Raw genomic sequence first — 27,596 nt, forward strand, 5'->3', positions numbered from 1 at the left:
TTCGGAGACCATTCATTCATGTTTATGGAAGATGCTTCTACATGTATTCTATTGCTAGTTTTATCTAAAATTACTAATAACCGAAAATAGCCTATCTACAAGCTCACAACATGTTGCGGCACCGCGCCGCGCAGCGCCGCGCCCACACCCACACCCACACCCACACACACACACACACTAAGTATGGTTGGGGAGAATGCAGAGAAGAGCACGAAATAACGATATAAAATGTGACAGCGAGGGAGAGGGGTGTACACAGTGACAATCCGAAGTGTCATCAAGTTGAATGATTTGGACTGTGTGTGTCACACAGGGGGGGGGGGCGTAGAGGAGAATGGGAGCGTGGGAAGGGAAGATGGAAATGTTTGAAGGGAGGACAGTGAGAGATAGAAGGATGAGGGGGAGGGGAGAGGGAAGAAAGGAAATTATGCCAAAGGAAAAAAAAGATGAGCAAGAACAAGAGAAAGAATGCAAGAGGAGAAGAGTCATGCAAGATGAGGGATGAAGATACCGAAGGTGGGGGGGGAACCGATGAGAGAGGAAGAGGAGAGATTCTATGTTTATCTCCTTGTTTTCATCCATTCCTTAGACACACGCTCACACACACACACACACACACACTCACACACACACCATCTACCGATTCACGAGGACAAAGCTCATGTATAATTCATGGTGAGTTAGGGAGTCAGGGACACCATGCAGGCAGAGTCAACATTGTGCCTGTGGAACTATAAGGACAAGGTCTAAGGTGTGGGGGGAGAGGAGAAGAGAGGAGAAATAATGCTTCAGATAAGTGGGGAGAGCAACAGCCATAAGGACGGACGGACAGAGAGACAGACAGAGAGACAGACAGAGAGACAGACAGAGGAGACAGACAGACAGACAGACAGACAGACAGACAGACAGACAGACAGGACAAGACAGCTGGATAGAGGTGAGGTTCTACTGATCAATAGCGTATCAAGTATCCCAGCCAGGTCATCTTGACTCGCACAGAAAACAAAAAACATACACACCTAATGGACAGGATAGCATTGATGTGGTTGACTGTTCCATCATCATCATTTCAAGTGCTGTTGTTTCCATGACAGCATTTCATCTTACTACTAGATTTGATGCAGTATGGGTGGGAGGGACTGAGGGTTTTATTTTTGTCCGTCTTATTTTCCCTTTTTATTTATCATTCAAAAAAGAAAAGAAAAGAAAAATAATGTATACTGTGCCTATTGTATAACAATTTATAACCTGTTAATACAAACTGATTTGACAAAAAAAAAAAAAAAAAAACATACATACATACACATCTGACTGGTACCTCCTTGGCACACACCCACTCAGTCATACATAACCCCACCCACCCACCCACCCACCCACCCATAGTCATACATAACCCCACCCACCCACACACCCACTCATAGTCATACCACACCCCACCCACCCACCCACCCACCCACACACACACACACACAGAGAGATATGCAAAATATGCAGTTTCCCCACACTGCATCCATGTGCTACTCACGAGTTGACGCAGAGCACGACAATGTTCTTCCACAGGTTCCTCGTCCCGACCATTTTCACTATGCAGGTCCTCTTGGGTTTCTTCTGAAGACTCCTCTGCAGCTCTGCAAAGATGAAAGAGACAACACGAGACGTCACCGTCGACACTGTGACTCATCTCTTCAGTCAGGAAGGAAGGGGAAGGAAGTCCTCAACAGATGATGTATGGAACGACAGGTACAACAACATCCGGGGGAAGATGGACAGCTGGTTATGTGAGGACTTGATGAGACAATGAATAGAAGGAAGAATGTGCCTTCAGGACAACGCCCTGAAACTGCGGGTGACACACAGGGAATGAGGTGTCTTGGATATTTTTGGTACGGAGCAGGTTGCCGGGGAAACAAAACCCTGCATTCTGATGCTGGATCCAGAGATGTGTGCCTTGGTATCCACATCCCCATCACATTTTCTCCCTTGTCATATCGTGGTATTATTTCTGATGAATCGGGCCAAGGAAAATACAGACAGTATCAGAATAATCCTCCCAAAAGGCCATTTTAATAATTCAAGACTTTCTAGAGCTTACATCCACAGTCACCGTGTACACTGTGGGCTGTTTGCCTTTATCTACTTTGACAGAGTTATGTGCAGATTAATCACTATGCCGTTCATTCAGTACAGAACAACACAGTTGTGTGTGTGTGTGTGTGTGTGTGTGTGTGTGTGTGTGTGTGTGTGTGTGTGTGTGTGTGTGTGTGTGTGTGTGAAGCTACTTTCATCAAGCAATTTCACTTAAGGCTTGGCGACAACCAGCTACTGTATTAACACCAGCAGGAAGAGGGTGAATAAAATGTCAGAGGTGCGCACAGGTGTTGTGACTGAGCGATTCCAACGTAAACAACTCGTGGCCAAACAAAGCAAGTGCACTGCACTGTATTGTCTAATAATAACAGTAAACATGACTAAGAGAAGTACGTTACAGTGCAATAGGGAAATCGGCCATGTCCTCTAAAAACAATTAGTTATGTCCGCTTTCCTCATAAAGAAAAAGAGTTACAGTGTAGAGGGGGGCCTTGAAAGGAAAAAGGCAGATAAATCACTGGCTTTGATGACTATACAACTCTGAATCCATGTGGTGGACTCGTGCTCTGCAGTCTGTAGTGTATACAATGTCCCTGTGCGCTCCAAGTATTCACTCAAGGTAATAACGACTCCCTCAGGAGTTGTGCTGGGAAGGGAAGCCACCAAAAAAAAGGGAAAAAAAAGCGTCGCTCACACATTTTATCAGTGCATTGGCAAACACAATTGTCTTTGCAGTTGGAATGACAAGTAAATACCTGGAATTTAATTAAATTAATTGTAAAACTAATATACACCAGACAGGCACAAAATGTATTAATATACATGACTGTATTAAGAGGAAGGTAATGTAAATGGCAATGACTACCCACAAAATATTAGTTATAACACAATATTTACTATGTGACAATATGTGTGCTTCCGTTACCTGAAAGGATCTGATCTGCGTCTAGGTCCACGTTGGCCTGGTTTTTCTTTGCGATATAGCCCATGATCCATTTGGAGCGGCAGTACTGCTGTGTGGCCAACAGCCACCGCAGGGACTCGGGGAAGATCCTGAAAAGATGACAGAACACCACTTTGTTAACAACTTCAACCCTTAGTAAACTGGACCCAAGTTGGCTCTGTACTTGGACTTCTTTTCCCCCCCCATTTAAACCAAATCTCTTCGGCATAAATAGCCTTGTAGATCGGCAATTTTTGGCTAACGTTCCCTACAGAATATGAATGCTGGGGTTCAAGTAAGTGGTTAATAAAAAATGGACGTCTAAATTAACCCATTTTGGGCGGGAACCCCTTTTGGCGTTTTAAACATTACGTTATAATTTAGCTATTGAAAAATAGCAGATCTACAAGCTCATAGCGCGCCACCGAGTGGCGCGCTAGCTTGTAGGTCTGCTATTTTTGAAAAATCGTGAAAATGTGGCACAAATCTTTGAATATATATTCTTTCAAAGTGAATGTTTTTAACTCAAGGCCTAAATGGGTTAAACGACTCCTTGCTTTCAACACAGACGTGAAACGGGAGCCCGACTCAAATCTCACTACATCATCTGAAACGAATCCCTCACTTTGTGTAAAGCTAATACTGCTTTTCGTTTTCCCCTAAGTGCATTGTGTCAGCAATCTTGTACGCGACAGGGGGGGGGGGGGGGGGGGGGGGGTTAGGGCCCTGAAATAGTTTAGATTTCTTCTGAATGGAAAAGCTCTTTTGTTGTCCAGATGCATCACAGTCAGACATGCTTTGCGATACTACACCGTGGCAGAACTAAATCCCTGCTGCCTCCTGGCTGTAGTGGACTATATTAGCGTAATGTGTGTCATGGCAGAGGGTAAATGGAGGTTAATAAATGAGTGTTTAGTGCTTGAATCTTACCAAAATAGACTGCTGTAATAGTAGAGGTCATTGGAGACGACTTAACGATAAGGTATTAAACCCATTACGGCTGGGAATACGCTGCTGGAAATGCCCTTGTGGAGCCTGACTTTCTGCTAATGCTCACTATGGCTACTGTATAGCGTTGCTGTAGTCGGGCAGAAACCTTGTAAAAGCGTTACTTTTCAGCGAATGGAGAAAAGAACCTGCGTTTCCAATGGATTCAATGTAATTTATTAATGGATACATGCCCAACTGTGTATGCACAGAATCTCTGCGTTTGCTGATCTCAAGAGCCGTCCAACCGATCGACTTCACACTCGGTGTGAAGTCGGCCAGCTCTACGGTTCTCTTAAAATAGGCAAATCCCCACATATGGGGATTTGGGATTTACAGACAGATAAAAAAAAAAGATATCCATATGGTCATAAAAGGGGTCACAGGCAGACAGACAGACAGACAGACAGACAGACAGACAGAACAGGGTTCGGACAACGGGTACTAATGAGTATTGCTTAACCAGAGGGACATTCGTAAATGTTTTAAAAAATTCACTGAATCCTACAATAAAATGAGGAAATCTGTTCTTCCTTCTTTCCTACATCCATTCCATCTGAACTTGCAACATGGGCATTGACCATTGGCATATAAAGAGAGTGAGGAAGTAAACTTTGTAAACTTTTGTTGACTTACTGTATTGGTCAACAGCTCATGAGCATGGACCATTGGCATATGCTATATATCTGGCGGCGGAGTGAATTAATTGATCGGCATGGGCGTGTGGCAGTGTGCACGAAACGTTTGGCACCGATCGATTCAGCAGTATGCGAAATGAGCTCCAGACAAACAGACAGAGACACAGATGGACAGACCCTCTTATAGCCTCTTATAGAGACACGCTGTGCAAAAGGGCGGTTTTAAATGTTCAAATATTCATGGGAAGCCATTAGATGATATGACGGGTCTGTGCTAGCGTGTGGCGGACAGGATCATCCCTTCCCCTCACCAGATGTAGGAGAGCATCAGCAGCAGTGGGCAGATGATGACAGCCTGCAGAACCTGCCAGTCACGGCAGAGGTAAGCCACGCCCGGCATCGCCAGCTGCCCGCCCAAGATCACAAAATTGGCCACCATGGTCATGGAGAAACGCCATCCTGGAAGACAGAGCTCGATTCCTGGCAGAAAGAACAAAAGGAAGAGGGTCAAAGGTCACTTGACAAGTCACTTGGTTATTCTATAAAGGGCATCGAGTTCAAGATGGAAAAAACACAGGCTTCACAGGCTTTGAGTGGAGAGTCATCTTTCAATGACTAAACTAGCATAGTGAATACAATGTCAGATCTAGCACTCTGCGTCTAATAGAGACTGTCCTGGAGAATAGTCTCGTTATGAAATTAACCGTGGGCGATTTCATTCTACCAGCCTTATTCCAACAATGACCTCATCTTTCAATTAAGGAGCAGCAGACACACGCACACACAATGTGGGTCAATAATAAACATGGCACACACACTCAAAACATTATTTACTTTATTATTAGGACTAGAATTCAGAAGAATCAGAGATAAATCTGCGCGTCTATGGTTGTTATTCAGCGCAGCGAGGCAGTGGGCTTCTCTCTGGAGCGTTGAAGTAGAAAGAGGTTCCTTGTACTCGTTGCTCCTCTATCAGAATGGCACCGATTCATTCAGCCAGTGATTAGCATGCACGCCACGCTGGCTGGCAGCAACCAGAGCCACTCAGGCCCTTTAACCCATTTAGGCCTGACGTCAACATTTAAAAAAAATGTCTTCTAAATCCTGACAGTTTTCTGAAATACCTACAGTATGTTTCTGTATCAGTGTGGTGCTCAAATTTCATGTCAAGGACCCCAAAAATGATATGTAATTGGCCACCGACCCCCATCTGAAAATATGTTATTCCAGGAACCCCTCAGAAGCAAAGATTTGAGTTGAAAACGTTCACGCTGAAAGAATATATATATTCAAAGATTTGCGCCACATTTTCAAGATTTTTGAAAAATAGCAGACCTACAAGCTCGTAGCGCGGCACTCGGTGCCGCGCTATGAGCTTGTAGATCTGCTGTTTTTCAATAGCTAAAGCATAACATAATGCCTAAAACACCAAAAGGGATTCCCGTACAGAATGGGTTAAGCCTAGTTCAGATACTTCAAAGTTTTGTGACAAGACAAAACAGATCTATGCTCGATTTGTACTTAGTTATATAAGACTACGTCTTGTACCAAAAATATGCGAAATACACACTCATCACAACATGCACAAGCGTTGTGACTTGTGAGTTTGTAGATGAGACTATTTACGGCGTGCAATACCGTCATACGACTTAGCATAAATGTAAGCATTAGCATGTAGCGAAGGGAAATCCCCAATGGTCTGAATCTGCGATGCATGGAGCATGGACTCCCTAGCATCCATCTTTGGATGAAAACTGCAGAAGCTTAATGAACACTGGCATTCTTGCTGTTGCCTGCCCTACTTCATTCATCCCTCTCTCCATCTCACACATCACTTTCTATTTTTTGGGTCTGGGTCTTTTCTGCAGCCGAGGCACGCGGCCAGTCTCCAGATGGGCCTTTCAAGGTGACAAGACCGGAATAATACAGTGGGTGTCGGCAGCTCTGTTTCGGTCCAGAGGAAAAGCCTGGAATTTCAATTAGGACTTGCCCCCCTCCTGAGGACATGAATAATGCCCTCTGTTCACAGACACCATCGCAGCTGGAATGACAAAGCCAATGAGTGGAGAGCGAGGCAATGCGAGCGAGGCCTGCTGGGACTGAACCAGCTAACCTCAAGCCTCCATCGAGAGAGCAAACTCATGGATCACTGGTTGTGGACTACATGGGGTCTGAATTCTGCAGCCACGCATGAGATGCCATGTGTACTGAACAGGTCAGTTTGCTGTGCCCGCACAGTATGTCCCGTGTACTTGCAGACTGTGTAAAAAAATGCTGACACATGCACGCAAGCACGCACGCACACACACATAAACGCACGCACACACACACACACACACACACACACACACCTTGTGACAAATGTATTTTGTAAGCAATAGTGGTCAGGAGGTGCATGCATATCCAAGAAAATTCAACGGGTGCTGGAACAAAAAAGATAAACTGAAGAAAAGGAGGAAGTCTGCACACAGTTTTGAAAGCTCCCAAAATAAATTATTATTACCAGATAACGGTAAAAAAAACACACATTGTTTGGGCCTACGTGGCCTTCATCAGGTAACATTGTAACCCACATGGCCTTCATCCGGTAACATTGTAAGCACACATCGCCCTCTCCAGAATACAATACATATACTGTAAGTAAACATCAACTGTGGGTGGAATCTACATTAGTAGAAGGGGTTTGTAGAGTTGAGCGCCTTACCCCTGCTTACCCGTAATCCTCCATATCCCACTAAATCAACACTCCCACAATGCCTTGCACGATCTGGGTAGCATTAACACACATATTATCCACCCGTAAATCATCTGATGTCACCCATAAGGCAAGCACTCACCCAGTCAGGGCCAGATCTACCATATGGGCACTTTGATCCCTGGCCTGGCCACTGGGTTTGTGTGTCACTTTTTTTTTAGCTCCACAGAAACTTTCCCTGCTAATCCGAATGAAATAAATGGCGTCTAAAAAGATTAATGTTTTATTGTTGGTGAGAAGGCAGCTGAAAAGTGCAATTGTGTGTAAAGCAGCAACAATGCGCTAGATTGGCTGTTGTTCAAGGCGGGTGGGCCCACTGGGCTGTGTGAGGTCAGGTGATTGGCTGTTGTTCAAGGTGGGTGGGCCCACTGGGCTGTAAGAGGTCAGGTGGAGAAGTGATTCTGGTGTAATAAAAGACGTACGTCCGCCATCCAGCATTGCTGTTTTCATTCTGCTTGCATAGGGTGGCTCGACAAAAAGGTAAAAAACTGAAATACACTGGCCAATTCTCTTACCTATTTGCTTACTATGTGGGTCAAATAAAAATAATGTGTTTGTTACTGCCTGGCTGTCACTCTGGGGCGGGGTAGGTGACCGGGAATAGGCCAATACAACGGCAGAAAACCGTTGTAAAACACACATTTTTACGCGTGCATGGGAAGGGGGGCCCTTCGAGCTTCAGTGCCCAGGGGCCCTCAGAGGTGTTAATCCGGCCCTGCGCCCAGTGTACTCACCCACAGCCCAGTGTACTCACCCACAGCCCAGTGTACTCACCCACCCAGAGCCCAGTGTACTCACCCACCCACAGCCCAGTGTACTCACCCACCCACAGCCCAGTGTACTCACCCACCCACAGCCCAGTGTACTCACCCACAGCCCAGTGTACTCACCCACCCACAGCCCAGTGTACTCACCCACCCACAGCCCAGTGTACTCACCCACCCACAGCCCAGTGTACTCACCCACCCACAGCCCAGTGTACTCACCCACAGCCCAGTGTACTCACCCACCCACAGCCCAGTGTACTCACCCACCCACAGCCCAGTGTACTCACCCACAGCCCAGTGTACTCACCCACCCACAGCCCAGTGTACTCACCCACCCACAGCCCAGTGTACTCACCCACCCACAGCCCAGTGTACTCACCCACCCACAGCCCAGTGTACTCACCCACCCACAGCCCAGTGTACTCACCCACCCACAGCCCAGTGTACTCACCCACCCACAGCCCAGTGTACTCACCCACAGCCCAGTGTACTCACCCACCCACAGCCCAGTGTACTCACCCACCCACAGCCCAGTGTACTCACCCACAGCCCAGTGTACTCACCCACCCACAGCCCAGTGTACTCACCCACCCACAGCCCAGTGTACTCACCCAATCTTTTCAACATAGCAAAAAGGCTTCAGTGGTTAAAGCTTAACATAAAAGGAAGTTTAAAAGTTCCAATAAAATACCTATTATCGTGTGCACAACACACACTGGGTGAAAAAAACAAAACATCGTCAAAGTATGAGCCAATAGCCAATTAATAACCATGACAATCCCCAAAGAAGCTTTTTGATTGAAGTATTTATTAACAGTTTGCAGAATTACAGTACGTTTCAAACTTTAACTGGTTTGCTGACTTTGCCAAAACAACTGTGCGATTCACAGACCCCCCCCCCCCTCTCTGGTACAAATCTCACCAGTACACTAGCCTTGTGTCAAGTACAGAATGTTCAGTGAAGGAGGCCCATTGTTGTAGAGTGAAACAACTGGGTTGATCACTTCACCCGGGGCCCTCAGAGGGGGCCACTGCCTGTCCCTAGCAGCTAATGCCATGACCTTTCCTGGTCACATGCTCCTCACGGCCCATGGCCATGATATCACACTCTGATCCCTGGCCTGGCCACTGGGTTTGTGTGTCAAATTACTACTCACTAATTCTTGTTATCTTGAGCCCATTCTAACAACAAAAAAAAATGACAAAATGTCATTGACTGGGATACCATTTCCGACACTCTTTTATTTGACAATCTGTGTATTACATAGATTGATATAGAGTATATATCTGTAGATGGATTGGATATCTAAACAGTATAAATGCATACTGTAGATAGAGAGACAGACAGACAGACACAGACAAATAGATATTAGTTTTTATGCTGCTGTTCCATCATGCGACAGTCAGTGTAGGCTACAGCTGTGAATAGCTGTGTTGAAACAAGAATTGATTAAATCAATGAATTACCTGCTGATTGTTATTATCTGCGGGGGTCCGCTATAACTGCCTCTGTGTCAGTTTCAGTGCAGTAGTTTAGGTAGGAACCAAAGTTCTCTAAGGTAGAACTATTGTGTTCAGAGTGAAAACTAGACCTATATTAAATTGTTTATAGGATCAATACAAGTAAATTAATACATGGTAACCCTTCCACAGTAGTAGCTTTTTCATATTTGTGATTATTTTGCATATGTTCCTACATAATGCTTCATTTGCATATTGAAAAATGTGAAATTTGTAATAAAATAAATCATTGTCTTCGTGTAAGTACTCAATTGGAGAAGTGTCATGGTGTTACCAATCTAATATAGATATGGTTTTGCCCACTCATTTCTGAATTAACGTTCCAATTTTGGAGCTCTGGCTCATGGAGTAAGAACCAAAAAGAACTGAACCGGTTCCCATTGGGAACCAACTGGTGGGAAACGGTCCGAGGTGTCAAGTGAATGGGGGCAGAGGGGTTGAGCTGGGTGGACCACGCAGTGTTGTTTGTTTCCAATAAAGTTTCAATAGTTGTCATTGTAGTGACTGTACAATACTTTCAAACAGTTGTCATGCCTCCTCCTCCCTGGCTGGCACGGCTAACAAGTTAGCCATGTGCTATCGGTGTTGTGTTTACTGGCAGATGATAATGGCACAAGGGGGAGTTAATAATCTGACGTTGAACATTGTAGGCTGTACAGATAGCGTTTGCATGACAGATAAGCAATGTAACCAGTGTGGGCGCTTGTCTTGCATGTTTGTCTTTCGTCCAAAAAAACGAAAGACACTGTACAAATGGACTGTTGGTCCATTTGGTTGTTCCCTTGCCGACGTCTGCGGGGACAGTCATGCGTTGCGGACCCCCACGCAGACTATCGCGGCGTCCTCCGCGGGGGCCCGCGGGATACTGCGTGGGGGTCCGCGGATAAGGAGGGTCCCCGCGGTCTAGTTTTCACTCAGAACACAATAGTTCCACCTTAGAGAACTTTGGTTCCTACCTAAACTACTGCGCTGAAACTGACACAGAGGCAGTTATAGCGGACCCCCGCAGATAATAACAATCAGCAGGTAATTCATTGATTTAATCAATTTTGATTTTCTTGTTTCAACACAGCTATTCACAGCTGTAGCCTACAGACTGCCGCATGATGGTACAGCAGCATACAAACTAATATCTATTTGTCTCTGTCTGTCTGTCTGTCTCTCTATCTACAGTATGCCTTTATACTGTTTAGATATCCATCTACAGATATATACTCTATATCAATCTATGTAATACACAGATTTTCAAATAAAAGAGTGTCGGAAACGGTATCCCAGTCAATGACATTTTGTCCATTTTTTGTTTTTGTTAGAATGGGCTCAAGATAACAAGAATTAGTGAGTAGGAAACAGCAGGTCTATGAATAGGTCTGAAACTTGCAACACTTGCAAATTGCGAAAGAACGACAGTTGCTCACTGGGTTGCAACACCGCAAATTGCGAGAGAAGGACAGTTTCTCACTGGGTTGCCTAGTCCACAGATTTCATTACCTCACAGTTGCTTGGCTGGTTTTGGGAGGCTGGTTAGCTTATTTCTGACACAAAAAAGTTGACTACACTGGCAACCATACTGCCGACTACTTCTGCTTGCTGATTGGGTGCCTTGTCTCCAGCAACAACCTATGGGGATAACATCCCATAGTCTGCACGCCATGAAGATGAATCACAACATAACCGCTCCGTCATACTAGCCATGTGGAAATTGACACCAGCAACCAGGCATAGAATTAAGCAATAAGCCACGAGAGGTCTCAGGTTATCGGGTATTTTACAATGGCTGGGAGGTGTAGGCAGACCCGACGTGCAGCGGAGGGTCTTCTTTTTTTTTTTTTTTTTAATACGGAACGCTTCACGAATTTGCGTGTCTCCAGCCATTGTAAAATACCCGATAAGCTGGGGCCTCGAGTGGCTTATTGCTTTTCTAAAACGGTTACAAACATATAGCAATATTAACTTAATAAAACTATTACATTCACAAAAGTAGCTATGCTTTGCACCACCAGAGCGAGCCACATCACTTCCTTGTTTTGCTCGGCAAGTAGACTATGTGACGGGAGAATAGCGCTTGATGTCTTTACGGGACTGCCTGGAGCCACACATTTACAGTCATATGAGCCGGGCGGTGCTTAGACGCCCGCACGGCATTCGTAAGGCAATAAAGCGCTCCCCTTCCCCAGTACAGCTACAGAGATGCGGAATCAGCTGCGAATTATATAAAGTGATTGAAGGTGTGGGTTATCGGTGAAATTTACAACGGTCACGTGACGGTAACCAGCCAATCAGAATCAAGTATTGGGACTAACCGTTTTAGAAGTGGCAAATAAACCACACACAGCAATGACACCGGCATGACGACACGCATCGTACACTACTGTCGTTCTCTCGCAATTTGCGGTGTTGTAAGTTTCAGACCTATTCATAGACCTGCTGTTTGCTTTGCAATCAGAATGCTATAGTCTGGAACTGCACCTCCGAGCAAATCCGAGCAAGGAAGATGCCATTTCGGTTCAAGAAAATATATTTTAAAAAACATTTTATTTTCATTTCTGCTAAGCAATAAGCTACATATGCTTAGATGATTGCGATTTATATTAGGATAAATTTGTGCGGCTGTAAAGATGAAACAGAAGTGGGGAGGAGGCTTCACTTCCGCTTTATCGCTTGCTCATGATCAGAGCTTTCATTCTCCAGACTGTATGACGGAAGCATTTGAAAATCGTGAGAGACAACAGTCTGGCAACGTGAGGTTACTGCTGATCAGATCAACTATTTTGAGCAGTCTCATGAATCACTCATTTTCACCTGCCGTCTAGGCTGTGAGCCAGAGCTGTCCTGTTGCACTCTTTATGCAGGGACAGACCCCTTGGTGTTTGACTCGCCTTTCGTTAAACGGTAATGTCGAGTGACGTTTGGACATCGTCGTTGCAAACGTTACAATTAAACGGTGTTTGCACCGTGTCAGCTTTGGAATATCCATTCCAAACCAGTTCCATTAGACAAATGTTGAATTATTTAGGGACCAAATACTGTTAGTTCATTGACTTAATCTAGCCTGGGACTCCATGCTGGTATCCCAGTAAAAACAACACAAACTACGACACAGAGTGGACTGTGTGTGTGTGTGTGTGTGTGTGTGTGTGTGTGTGTGTGCGTGTCAGTAATGTGCATGTTTGCGTGTGCACGAGGTCCTATGGACTTTTGAGATAAGCCCATAATCATTCATCAATGTCTTATCGCACAAAACAAACACGGCCAATTACTGGCAATTAACCATAGTTATAAGGGTTCTTTGATCTATGTGGCCTGATCAACAAAATGTGCAGCTGTCAACATCTGACTGAAACAGCTCAAAGGGTTTCACTATCGTTTGATGATGTAAAAGCATGAGATGTGTCTTGTGTTGAATGCACACAGCCAGACTATCAGCTCTACAAGCAGGTCCCCTATGGGAACATGGTCACTGATAAAAAGGTTCCCACTCTCAGACAATAAAAGATTCAGTCTCACACACAAAGCGCACCACAGTGTCATCGGAACCGATTCAATAGAAAACATGGGATTCATTATCTCCATCTGTTTACAGAGACAATTTGCAGTGATTTAACATGCTAATTTTGTTAATCAATGGACTTCACTCGGGCATCTGTGGAATGAGACGGTGTAGCAGGATAGACTGCAGCCTGAAGGCCCAGAAGCCTAATATCTCCCTTTCCCCTGAGGGAGGGATTCCACTTTGGCTGAGCGGTAGCGGTTTGATGTCCCACTCGGGAAACCCATGCTCAGATCCATTGGGTCATACTGTGCAGGGTTGGGATCTTTGAGGATTTTAACGATTCCTATTCCTTAACAATTCCCTCCGATTCCTTAGTGGTTCGCTTTAAAAGGGGTTTCAACATGGACCACTAGAAGTCTGTAACTCTTGAGAGTGCACAAATTAAACCTATTTGTATTTTGTACCCTCAAGAGTTTTGGTGGTCCTTGAAATTCAAGTTTCAGCAGCGCTAGTATTGTAATTGCGTAGCAGACGTGAATACCAGATCTGACAGTGTGATCAAACCAAGTTCCAAATGTGATAGAACTCAATGTTGGATCCTGTTCCGGATCCCAACACGAATACTAGCGAGCACGTTTTTTTTTGCTTCCGGTACGCAGAGTATCTGCCGTTAACGATTTTTCCCGATCCGATCACGATAGTACAATATCCAAAACGCCGGCCAATATCCAGTCTAATATGATGAAATGGATATAATATTGATACTAGGGATGTGCCGATCGCGGGACAACGGCTAGTATGCATGTACTTTAAATCCGACCGTGTAGCATGTGGTACGTCTTGTGAACAACAAGGGATCTAGTGTATAGCTACTTTGCGCTGATCACAATATCCACTCTATTTCAGTCTGATGAGAAAGCTGTAGCCCTGGAGGAAATCCAGAGGAAACCCAGATGGAGAGCTTTATAGCATTGTATAGTAAAAATGCCATGCAGAGAGACAGGACGGACGGCAGGTTGGAACTCTGCCGAGCGTGCAGAAGAATGCACACACTGCACAAAAAGGGAACTTTAACCCTCCCCCCCGGGGGGGGGGGGGGGGGGGGGAGGGGGGACCGAGTCTGCACCTTAACCCATTTATCAGGAGATGGCGTGGGGGGAGGAGGAGGGGGGGGAGGAGGAAGCACAACACAGACGGAGGATGGTTGGACTTGTGCTTCACAGTGGAAACTGGTTTCCTTTCCTCTGGTCGGAAAGCCTTTGTGCTCTCACGACGTGGTGCCTATAGCCCTGTCTGTCTCCATTAGAAAGAGTGATGCTCAATTTGATGTATCTCGTCAATGGCCTGTTTTATCGGTTAGGGATAACATGAGGACATGTGACAGATCGGATGCCTCTCTGGCCTTTTTTTTTCTCCTTTCTTCTTTTTAAACCCCCAACAAAGATCTTTCTAGTACCCGAGGCAACACTGGGCCCTGTCTGTGTAGCATGGCTGCAGTTGTGTGAAGAAGAAGAGACGCCTCCATCGCTAGTCCCCAGGGAGCCATAGACCGTGTAACGGAATGAAATGCTCATCTTCACTGTCCAGTACCAGACAATGTTTTGTGGGGCCAGATCTCTCCACACACACACACACACACACACACACACACACACACACACACACACACACACACACACACACACACACACACACACACACACACACACACACACACACACACACACACACACACACACACACACACACACACACACACACACACACACACACACACACACACACACACACACACACACACACACACACAAAAATACTGCTCCAGTAGACGGACGAGCAAATAGGCAAACAAACTAAGTAATCTGTCTGTCACATAATTGTACGCAGAAGCAAAAACCTGGAGCATGACATTGACACAAATGAAGGGAAACGTGTACTACGCGCACACAAACACACAGACAGACACGATCCCCCACAATTTCCTCTGTCTGATGCCCCCGGCCCTCGTCTCTCTGTGTGGAGAGATTAATGCCTGTGGTAAGGAGGCGAGGGGGGGCACTGTGAGAAAGCACCTCATTACCAGGAGAGAACAGTGGAGGAGAGGATCAGCGAGCTGGCCTGGCCTCTCTCCTGGCACAGCATGGCACAGTGCTGCAGCACGACGGAGCCGGCAGCACCCAGCCTGTCTGAATGACGTGCACGGAGCCAGCGGAACCAAGCCTGTCTGAATGACGTGCACGGAGCCAGCGGAACCAAGCCTGTCTGAATGACGTGCACGGAGCCAGCGGAACCAAGCCTGTCTGAAAGAGACGGCTCCGCCCGCCTGCATCGCAAAAAACTAAAGGATGGATCATGGAAGGAAGAAAGCAGGGACATGGCTACATGGCTAGAGAACGAGATATGACCTAGAACTATAGGGATGTCCACGTTTTTTCGCTCCCAATCAGATTCCGAGCACTTGATTTTGAGTATCTGCCGATTTTTACCGATCCGATATTTATATTTTTATAGAACACTTATGCTATTATCATAATATAATATAATATCCAAAATCACACACTATCCAGTCTAATATCATGATATGGATATAATATTGATACTAGGGATGTCCCGATCACATTATTTTGCTCCCGATTCCGATCATTTGGAGAGGACGTGATCGGCTCCGATTTTCGGGACAACCCTACCTAGAACTGTTGACTTAATCATAATTTATACAATGTCATTTAATTCTTAAGCACTCAAGCCCTACTGCTTTTGATTTTTTTTTTTCTCTTTTTTTTCTAAAATGACTTGCCAAAGTTATGGTTAAATGTAATCATGATGTAATTCGATTCTTTACAATCGATCTCACCTAGCCCTAATGTATACGCAGCAAAACAGCAATATCTGCTGCGGTGTATATATATATATATATATATATATATATATATATATATATAGCATGTATGATGCACCGTAGAAGACTACATTACACGGTCACATACCGTCCCATTAAGGACAGATCAGATGGAGAGATGGATAAACCATGAGCAGCAGCGTACCGTAAAAGCCGTGTCTCATTGCGAACCTGCCTTAAGCTGTGATGCTATAAGAGACGTACAGTAGTCTGTAGTCTGCCCCAGTATGTGCCCTCAGCTCCAACCATCTATATTTGTACATGTTAAACTATGACACAGACAGAGAGCACACAGAGTCAATGCAGTGTAGAGCCTGATTTATGCTGAGTGTCATGCGGCGTGTCGGCAAAAACACATATTTTCAACTGAAGCTGGTTTGAGTCAGCACAATAGAACGTACAGTGTTGTGTAAGTAAGTAGCCGTAGGAAGCAGTGGTTCCCGAGCCATGTGGCCCATAGGTCATCTGCCGTTTCCGTAGCATGGTGTACAATAACACCCCCTGGCCTGGACATGACGCTGGTACTGTATGTTGCAGGAACTAACCAACCCCCCCAATCCAACCCTTGATTAGGACGGTCACCATTACTAATTTAAATTGATGATTAATTTATCGCACAAATAATTGTGATTAATGATTTAATTCTGTCTGAAATGTACAAAATAGAGGAAAAGGTTGATCTACAAGCTGGTAGGTCATTTTTAAACATGAACACGATTGATGATGATTATGCAAAAATAATAGTGATCATCTCAAATAATTGCTATTAGACAGATAATTGTGACAGGTCTACCCTTGATGCCCAAGCAGGGAGGTTTTGGCCACCATTTTTATTGATTCAGCCGAGGATTGAACCCCATAGGGGTGTACAAATGCATCGATGTGTTGTGTTGCATAGATCTGAAGGTGGCAAATTAACTGCATGGATATCATGGGATCGATGTTGGAATTGATTCTTAAAAAAGGTCAAAATAAGATTCTCAAGCTATTCACGAACATAATCCTGATTTCAAATGTACATCAGCGCGGACCACACTCCCAGCATGTCAGCAAATAACAGAACATGCAACCTTTATTGACCTTCCTCTTTCGTTGTTGGCTAAAACTCAGCTACAGTAGACCTGAATCAACAGAATGAGTATGACATTAGAATTATGAAACATGGCACTTCTAGGAAGTAAACGTGAAAGACTTGATGAAGTAAGAGAATTCATGATGCATTGAATATTTTCCTAAATAATCATAATTGTTGAGAATTGTTGTGAGCTCGCAGATTACTCCCCTAGTTAATATCTTACACCAAGTTATTTTATAACAGTATTTTTATAGTAGTCAAAACCGGTACTGAAGCTGCTGAACAAGCTCTTGTGCAAACAGTGAGCCATCAAATTGGTTTCACTTCACCGGCCGTTGGTTGTGTCATATAGAGACCCTTCAGCTGACAAAGGAAGTTATTAGCATTGTCATCACCAGCAATCCTGACTTTACAGAAAAGATTATAGTAATAACAACCTTTGGAAGATGTTTTTGGACGGCATAGCAGACGTGGATGTGAAACTGCTGTACTTCTCCCGTGTCCAGTTATATAAGCGAAATGAATAACCAACAAAACTTGAAACAATTAAACCTAAAAACAACATAATAATTAGAGATGTCCCGATACTTTATCGGTATCGGATCGCCCCTTATTTGGTCATATCATATCACAATATGCCACAGATCCAATACAGGGGTAAGGGGTTGACACTATGGCAGGTAAATAAAATGTTGGGGCATGTGGAGTGCACATTTGAGTGAGGAGTCTAGCTATAAACACTATTCCCAGTAGGTGGACTTCAAAATAAGATATTTTTTTATTATTATATCATATTATTCTCTGGTATCTGTATTCGGTATCGGTATCAGCTAACACAGAAATTGTGGTATCGTGACATCCCTAATAATAATATATTAACAAGTGCTAGCCAAACAGCATTTTGAAGCTTGAATGTATATAAGACTTTAAAATCCTCAGTGTTGTTAGTTTATCCTTAATGGCTATATTTTGGTTTCCATTTGACTGTGCACCAACACTAGAGTATGTTTTCTATATTTTGGTTTCCATTTGACTGTGCACCAACACTAGAGTATGTTTTCTATATTTTGGTTTCCATTTGACTGTGCACCAACACTAGAGTATGTTTTCTATATTTTGGTTTCCATTTGACTGTGCACCAACACTATAGTATGTTTTCTTCCTGGCTGATCATAGCCATATGGGTGACGTGTGCAGTGCACCCAGTGACTCATCTGGGTCAGTAAGAATCTGGGTCAAAGGTTGAGATTAGTAATGCGTTCTTTGATGTGTTCTCTTTGGGATACATGAAAGTAAACACTACAACAAACAGCATGTTTCTATAACACCCCCCCCCCCCCCCCCCCCAACCACCATGCATGCCCCTGACCGCACTGCTCTGTTTAGTACCAGGCCCCAAGGCACACATTTTCTTTCTCTCTCTCGCTCTCTCTCTCTCTCTCTCTCTCTCTGCCACACACGCTCGTGTACATGCGCATGTGCACACACATACACAAGATTATACGTCTTCCTCTCTAGGCAGGTATAGACAAGCTAGTAGAACCAACAAACAGCCTGGATGTGACATCATACTAACTTCTTGACATCCAAAACGTATCCTGAGATGGACTCCGAGAGCATGGCTGAAATGCCGTGGTCATGTGAGGTGCTTGTGCTCACATGCATTTTACACACAACATTTCAATAACATATCAAATGATACACATATTACTATATCTTTACTGTGACTAACACTGATTATTACACTATAATTATGGCCCCATCTGATCCTTCAGTGCAACAATACCCCTGTAATATAGCTTTTTTTTAATTGATTGATTCTTTGTCATGCTGTCATGCAAGTGTCATGCTTCCGAAGAAGCCCAGCCCATATGGACTTACAGGACACTTTTTACATAAACAATGACAATAAACCGACATGACAGTTTGCAAACAATGATCAAGTGAATACCAAACTGACTAATACACTCCAGATCCTTACAGGGCAGATTACATAAAATACAACATAAAATAAAATACCATAAAATAAAATACACCATTAGGCCTGTAACAGGAGACACATGTACCTACTTTTTTTTTTTTTTTACAAAGTATATTTATTGGTTTTTTAACAAACTTAGACAACAAACAGACATTACACAACAAGAACATAATAACAAACAACAAAAGAAAATAAAAACAGAAAAACAGCTCAGGCACAACATCATTATAAATAAAAAGATTGAACATACAAAGACATGGCAAGGACAATGAACCATAATGACTCTTGAGTTTTGATACTCCCATTCAGGAAATACATCCATACAGTATATAAATATATGTTAAAAAGGCAGACAATACAGTTATCATAGGCACAAAACATTAGAATAAGAGCAGACCCATGCATACTCCACTCAAAGGCGGCAACCGCCCCCCCTCCAGGCGGCAGGGCCACCGCCCCAAGAAGCGGCCCCGATGCAATGCATCGAGACCCCTGCCCGGGCGACCACCCCCCCATACCCAAAGGGCAGACCAGCCCCCACCCCAAAGCAGAGCACACACTAGGGAAGAATGCTGGCATATAAGATATCTAAGGCTGGCACGGAAAACCTCCAAGTATTGTGGCAGACAATGTTGGTCCAATATGATCTAAATAAGGGTCCCAAATTTTGTAGAAAGTGTCCAATTTAGAATGCAACATGCATGTAATGTATTCACAAGGAATACAGTCCATTATAATGTTATGCCATGATTTCTTTGATGGAGCAACATCCTTGATCCAAAACAAAAGAATATTTTTCCTAGCAGCAAACGTTAATAAGTTGAACAACCTCTTATGTTTGACATCAATAACATGATCATCTGGGAGACCAAGTAAAAGACACAACGGGTTTAAATCGATCGGGACACCAAAAATAACAGAGAGTTCTGATACAATGTCATACCAATAGTTCTGAAGCTTCACACAGGACCAAAGACAGTGAACATAATTACCAATCTCTGTCTTGCATTTAAAGCAAAATGGGGACGCACTGACAACATGTACCTACTTGAAGAGCTGGGATTGTTTGTTTGTTTGATTGATTGAAATATTTATTAACAGTTTGCAGAATTACAGTACATTTCAAGCACAAACTCAATACAAAGACTGTTAACTGTGAGTGGACGATACAAATTAAGCATTACACTCGTTTACAAGAGGGTCCACCTTGTTCAATTCATCAAAACATTTAGAGACGTACAAATAGACACTTCTATATAGTCAAAGAACAGAACAGGAATTCATCATAAGGGAGATAAAAAGGGAAAAGAAACATATACAGTGAGGGGAAAAGGGGGTGGGCGGTGGGATTCAGATTTTACGGAGGCCAGTTTCGAATTGCAGCCGTCCGTAGGTGCCCTTTGAGAGCGGTTTTGAAGGAGTCAAGGGATTCGCATGTCTTAATGACTGTTGGTAGGGCGTTCCACATTTTGGTGGCATAGGAGCGAAAATAATTTAGTCCCTTGTTTGTGCCGAATCTGGGTTGTACATGGTTCGTTGCACTTCCTCTGGTGTTGTGGGTGTGGACTTCGTTAACATTAAGGAAGTATCTAGACAGGTACATGGGTATCTTGGTGGTGTATCTTATCTTGTGGACCAGACCCATTGCAAGATGCTGTACTCTGTCGTCGACCCTAAGCCATTCCAGCCTGTCAAAGGCTTTGAGGTGCTGTGGTACCAGGAGGTGCATGCATAGTCAAAGAAACCTTGTACGAGGGCTCCTGTTAAGGTCTTCAAGGTGTTTTTGTTGACCAGTGAGGAGATCCTGTAAAGGAATCTTGTTCTTTGGTTGACTTTTTTGATTACGTTGGTGGCCATTTTATCACCGGAAAGATTAGCCTCCAGGATGGAACCTAGGTAGGTCATTTCATCTTTACGTGTGATAACATTGTCACCCACTCTAACCAAGAAGCCATTTGCCTTGCTGAGATTACTATTAGATCCAAAGAGAATGGATTCAGTTTTCCCCAGGTGTAAAGATAGTTTGTTATCAGCGAGCCAGGTGCAGATTCTACCGAGTTCAGAGCTGAGGGCCTTTTCAACCTGTAGTTTGTTCCTGTCCGAGACTAGCAGTGCCGAGTCATCTGCGAACAGGAACAAGTTGCAGTCACAAGCTGATGTCTTCTACTCCAGGCTCTAGAAACAAACTGGGCTGTCCTAAATACTTCATTATTATAGTTTTAGACTATTATATGTAAATACTGATAATAATCTGCTTTTGATTTCTGGTATTAAATAGATTTTGGTCAGGTTTATCCCTTAGAATTAACCAGTAATAGTCTGTGTAATTGTGTAAATTATGTAGAAAACAATGTGTATTAATTTCATATACCTTCTTAGAAAGAGAATTGTATGTGTAATGATGCAACCAGCCACAGCTGCAGCACACGTATGATGATTGCTGTATGTATGCTCAATTACACTTGTATGGTGGTAGGCAAGTGAAACAAGGAAGTGTCATCCTGTCAACCAACAAGCTGTTGAACGGGTGCTAAGCCCTGTCGCCAAGTCTTGGCAACACAAACCGTCACACAGGCATCGTCACTTTATGCACGGTATATGACTACAGTGTATAGATAGACCTTTATTGACCCCATGGGGGAAATACAGTTGTCAGTGCAGCAGAAATGAAACGCAGGACAGAGATAGGCTGTAGTAAGTAATTACGCATGTAATGGATTACGAATAGAGTACCAGAAACAAGGTATTCTATAAATAAAAACATCCCTGGTTCTCAATACTTGGACTGCCTGGGAAATAAGCAATTTACAGGTGTGATATGAGTGCTGTCACAGTGCACGAACACAGTGTAACCATGTATCCACAGGTATAAAATATGAATATGAATGACTAATACACTCCATTGCTGTTGGACTGGCAGTGGCAGCATCACTTACATGTTTGATATCTGTGGCTAAATTATGTCTCGTACACAAAGAGCGGTAATCTGCCTCATTTTGTTTCCTTTGAGCACACACGATATGTATATTTTATATCGTTGTCATGTCATCTAGTATCACGTAGCCAGCCAACTATTCCACAACCTCTGAATGCTAAATAGAGTCTCTGAACCCAGTAACCCACACCTAACGAAGCCACAGCGACAACGGAAGGCGTCATAGTTTCGTCATTTCTGTTCAATATTTTAAAATATCTTGACATTTTTATTTTAGAACGTCCATTTCTGATAGCTAATATGCTGTGATTATTTTTATTTTAACTGTAAAGGCGAAACAGAAGCGGGGAGGAGGCGTCACATCTGCTTCATCCTCTGATCATGTGCAGAGCGTCCGTGCTCCAGACTGTATGACGGAAGCATTTCAAAAGTGTGGCTACGCAAGGCTACATCAATAATATTCATGTCATCTGACTCTCTCCTTAGTTTCTTTCTCTATGATTACATTTTGTAACTGCAAAATGTTGGAGCTTGTACAGAAAATAATTTCACCCACGCTTTTACACCTACAGTCAGTAAACTTGTGATGTGATAATAAAGTTGATGTTGAATTTGTATAATTAACAGTGGCTATGACCAACGACAGTTTTATCCTTTTGAATATAGTGTATAATACATGGTGCACGTATGCATCTAAAAGTGACTTGAGAAGCCATTGAGATTAATTACATGAAAGTCAATCAAATAAATGTCCAACAATTTATATTTACAATACTGGGGAACATTTACTTTTTAGTTAAAAGCTGCGATCTGATCAAAAGTTGGAAGCTTTCAATGTGAAATATTTGAACATGAACATTTCCACAAATGTCATGTGATCACCAGGGCTGCGGTCACTCACATGACATCATCGTCGATATTTGTCATTATTAGACTACTCTGGAAAAAATAATAAAACAAATCAATTATTTGTATCTTAAATGAGCAGCCTCTTGTAGCTCCACCTGCTGCTAGCGCTAATAATAATAATCTTTATTGTCCCGAAGGATATTCGTCTTCACAGATCTGTTCAAACACCCACATCAAAAACAACACATAGCACAAAACTCCAAGACAATACAAATACATGAGGTCCCCACTGTATACACTATACAGAACCATCCGATCCGATCGTTTGTTTAATGCCGCGATGGCTGAGGGGACAAAACTCCTACTAAAACATAAAACAGACATATTTCCATGGCAAGGTTCTGTATCTTTGTCCAGATGGCATGTGGTTAAAAAAGCGATACAGGGGATGATCAGTGTCATTTGATATTGAAAGTGTTAACCGTGTGATGGCCTTATTGTTCATATAAGAAAGTGTGGGTGTAGGGAGTCTGATTATCTTGGAAGCAATACGGGTAATACTGAAAAGTTTGTTTCTGTTGGGCATGGACACATTGGACAGTATGGTGTGGATTAGAAACATGCGGAACAGTACAATTAAAGCATAGAGGTAAACAAACAGCCTGCTGTTGTTGACCACTGCCCAAGAGCACAACCACCCTGTCTCACTCTGAACACAATGATCTCACACAAAACACCCAACACAGCCAGCTTTGCGTGACTCACAGCTCGACATCAAGCTGTGTGTTCACGTGGGTGAGTGACTGTGTGTGTGTGTGTGTGTGTGTGTGTGTGTGTGTGTGTGTGTGTGTGTGTGTGTGTGTGTGTGTGTGTGTGTGTGTGTGTGTGTGTGTGTGTGTGTGCACCTGCTTGTGCTTCTGTTACATTTACAGTAGAGAGCGAGTACTAGCACGCAGCAGTATGACCCTGAGCAGTAAAGCACCGAAGGGCCTGCCTGCTGCTACAATGCTAAAAATGCTAACACACACTCACTAGATGGGACACTGGGGTATAAATAGCAGCACTGCATCGGATGACTCTTCACTGCTATACTGTATACGCTTTGCTTTCCCCCACCCTGTAATATTTAATAGCCGACATAGATCAATGCCACAGAGAGATGATGTATCGGTCCGGACCATTTCACATGAAAGGGCTTAGTGTTACCATGCGGCAGCACTTTCACCCTTTCACGTCGAGACCGAGGCAGTGCGATTTTCCTCGTGCTGCACCACAGCGTAGCACCATCGAGACGGACAGGCAGCCGGAATCATTAATGCGAGAATGGTTAATGCAGACAAAAGATCTCTCACACTCAAGTCTCTCATTAATACTTTTCTCTTTTATCCCGGTGCCGTTTCCTGAACCGTTGTTCTCCCCCACTGTTCCCTTCACTCTCCACCAATCACCCCCATTCTGCTTTCATTCCCTCTCTCTCTCTCTCTCTCTGGACGGCGCTATTTAGTGTCTGGGGCTGCACCGTATTAGGTGTCACCCCACATCAGACTTGGCCGCCAACCACAGTGGACCCGAAGCCGACAGGCCATCGCAGCGGAATGGACGGTGGCAGTGTGCAAACTATTCCATTACGAACGGCGCTTACCAGCAGCTTTACAACTCTGCATGCGTGCATTTCCCAGTGCACAGCCTGGGGATTAGTGGGGGTGGGGGTTTGTGAGTGTCTCCTTGTTAATTATATCCAACGAAGGATTAAACATTTGTGTAATTGTAACGACCCCTAAACCTCCATATGGATACTCAAGGGGCGAGTATGACGTAAGAGAGAAAAATGGCCACTGTGCTGTGAATATGGTCACTGTCTCCAGTTCAAACGGAGCTAAAGAATGGTTTTCGCCCAACTCTCCATTGCAGGCAGAGGCAATGAAAGACACCACAACATAACTTGTGGTTAAAACGGGATTGCTCAATGGCTGACAGTGACTATGTAAGGAGTTAAACTGGATTATTGGCAATACACAATGGCTTTAGGAATGCAACTGACTAAGAGATGTCTGTTTGTGGTCTAGTAACTAACAGATACCACTAATCTACAATGATATAAACAATAATTGTAAGTCTATTGTTCCATTATTAAATGGAATGGAATGGATCTTTCCAAATCGTTTTAAAACTCAAAACACATGTCATGCACACAGGCAGGTCAAAACATTTACGTTCCTTCCCTTTGTAGAAGGCTAACATCCGAGAGAGAGAATCCGGTGAACTTAAGAAGAATCCAAGGCACTAAGGAGCTAAAAAGCCTTTATTAGGTCATGGTTTGGCAAAGTTAAAACCGCAGGTGACCAATGGGTTTTGGCTCAGGGGCCTTCATCAGGGCCCATGTACTCATGCGTCTATCTATGCACTAAATACTAACTTGTTAATCCATCTGCATTCAAATGATGGTTGTCCCTATATAAATAGTGTGTGTGTTATTGAATGATATATCGCTAACCTTTTATAAGCACCAGCACTGGTGGAGTTTAGTCAATACAGAACAGCTGAGGGGAAAACATCATGTGACCCAGTAGACACAACACACCGCAGTAAGGGAGGAAGTATAGCCAACATGTTGAACCTATATGTAAGTTGAACTCTACTCTACTCTATTGGATGGTTCTTAACATGCCATGACACAGTGACAGTGTCAAACCTTTCAACCCCCAGTTTGACATACATTAATTGGCCCCCATTTGATACAATTTGCAGCTCTGGGGCCTATTTAATTATTGTTATCGTTAGTTACTATTAATAACTATTGTTACAATTAAGGATGATATTTTCATAGAACATAGACATATCACCATAGTAGACTATCCAAAATTACAATTATAATATCAAATCCAATGGATATAAATATTGCTCACGATCAGATTCCGATCATTTGAAAATGCCGTGATTGGCCCCGATTTCCGATCACGCGATCAGATCGGGACAACCCTAGTTACAATAGTAGTTGCTTGCATCTCTTTCGTCTCTCTCCTCTCTCCTGCTTTCTCCCTGACACGGTCACGGCTGGCCGGTTTTTGCAAAAGGAGTTTTTTCTCGCCACCTCTGAAAACATGCTTGCTCAGGGCGTGGGGTGGGGGTGAAGACGTTGGGTGTTTGTTTGTACTCCGGCCTTTGGCCCACTGGACTGGCAGAGATAATACATGTGCTATAAAGTACCAGAAGCTTTGGAAGCAGTGACCACTCATATAGTCATATTCTCATAAGTGTATAGGCTACCATAGGCCTACTTGTCTAATCTCATCACAAGCATGTTCTTCCTGGTCCGAGGCGCTATTGGAAAGGGAACGGGGGGGGGATTTCACCAAAATCAGCAGGGTTCATCATGTAATCTGCCTATTATGGTATGATGTATCTTCTGTGAAAAGATGACATTGTAGCCTGAAGGTGGCACTAGAGGAAAGGTCATGAGACCTCAGGTGATTATTGCTGAGGATTACTCAGCAGATTTCATGGCAATCTGCCCATTACATTTTCAGATATCTTGTGTCAATGTGTTCTTTCAGAGGAAATCCAAGGAAGAACCGAGAGGAAATGCTATGGGGGGGGGTCACCAAAATCACTAAGGTTAATCTTCCTGGAAGCAGCAAACTCCACACAGGCAATCCAGAAAGTGCTTTTGAAGATATATCTTATTTACAGTAGCAGTAAAGTGTTGGGCGTACTTTTGAAGATATCTTATTTAGGAGTAAAGTGTTGGGGCGGACAGACCATCATAGCTATCCTTAGAGCCCAGCTGGCTAGCAATGCTATATAATCTTCCCTGTTTGATAAATTAGCACTTAACTGAAGAAGTGGTTTGAAGATATTTGTGTTTGGTGCATGTTGCTTGACAACAGCCAAAGTCAAAACACAGAGCTCCCTGCATGTCTATGGCTGACTGTTCTTATGACTGTGTTACCTGAGGAGTTGGCTGGCTCAGAGATTCAGAGTGACACTCCTTAAAACCCTATTTACTCTGCAATCACTGGGATGGAGAATACAAAGAATGGCGACATGGGGGAGGGAGAGAGAGAGAGAACGAGAGAGGGAGGAATGAAAGTGTTGATCATACAAAGTAGTAGTAGTACTTCTGAGATGGTGTAGTGAAAAAGTTAAATAGAATGCGACAATGTGTACAATTTTATAATACTACTAATGATAATAATAATAATAAAATGGAAATGATGTTGAGATTGGGCCCTCTAGCTGACTTTGTGTGATCTCACTGGTCCTAATAGCCTGCTTTATGATCTTTGTAGAAAATGTTTAAGACACCCTTCCTCTTCTCATGGTCGAAGTCCAAAGCTGTTTTGTTTTTGTTCCCCTCAGCAATATTGTAAATACTTTCGTTTCTTGGTTGTTGTTGTTTTTTTGTCTTTGTCTTTTTCTTTTGTCTGCCCACTCTCTCTTCTTTTTCTCCTTCTGAAATGTACACTCTGAAGCGATATTGCCCTTTGCCCCTGTTAAGTGTTGACTTGATGCCATATGTAGTCCTGAAGAAAGCAAGGATGTTACAGAGACACTGGAGATGGAGTCACTTGGAGGGGGGAGGGAGGGAAGAGGGTGGAAAAAAAAGAAAATCCTGGGAACTGCACTTGTGTCCTATGTATACATAGAAATGCTGTTATTGTACTG

General features: G+C 43.6%; 1 protein-coding gene across 1 annotated transcript in view; it reads right to left on the minus strand.

Moving 5' to 3' along the window:
• The window catches only part of LOC306912358 (solute carrier family 22 member 23-like), a 59,990-nt gene that overhangs the window by 13,005 nt on the left and 19,389 nt on the right, over positions 1-27,596 (minus strand). Inside the window, 3 exon segments of the mRNA XM_079488515.1 lie at positions 1,526-1,628; positions 3,014-3,141; positions 4,968-5,136. Coding sequence (XP_079344641.1) covers positions 1,526-1,628; positions 3,014-3,141; positions 4,968-5,136 — 400 coding nt within the window.

Source organism: Electrona antarctica (assembly GCF_951216825.1).
Source record: "Electrona antarctica genome assembly, chromosome: 19".
Classification (NCBI taxonomy): domain Eukaryota; kingdom Metazoa; phylum Chordata; class Actinopteri; order Myctophiformes; family Myctophidae; genus Electrona; species Electrona antarctica.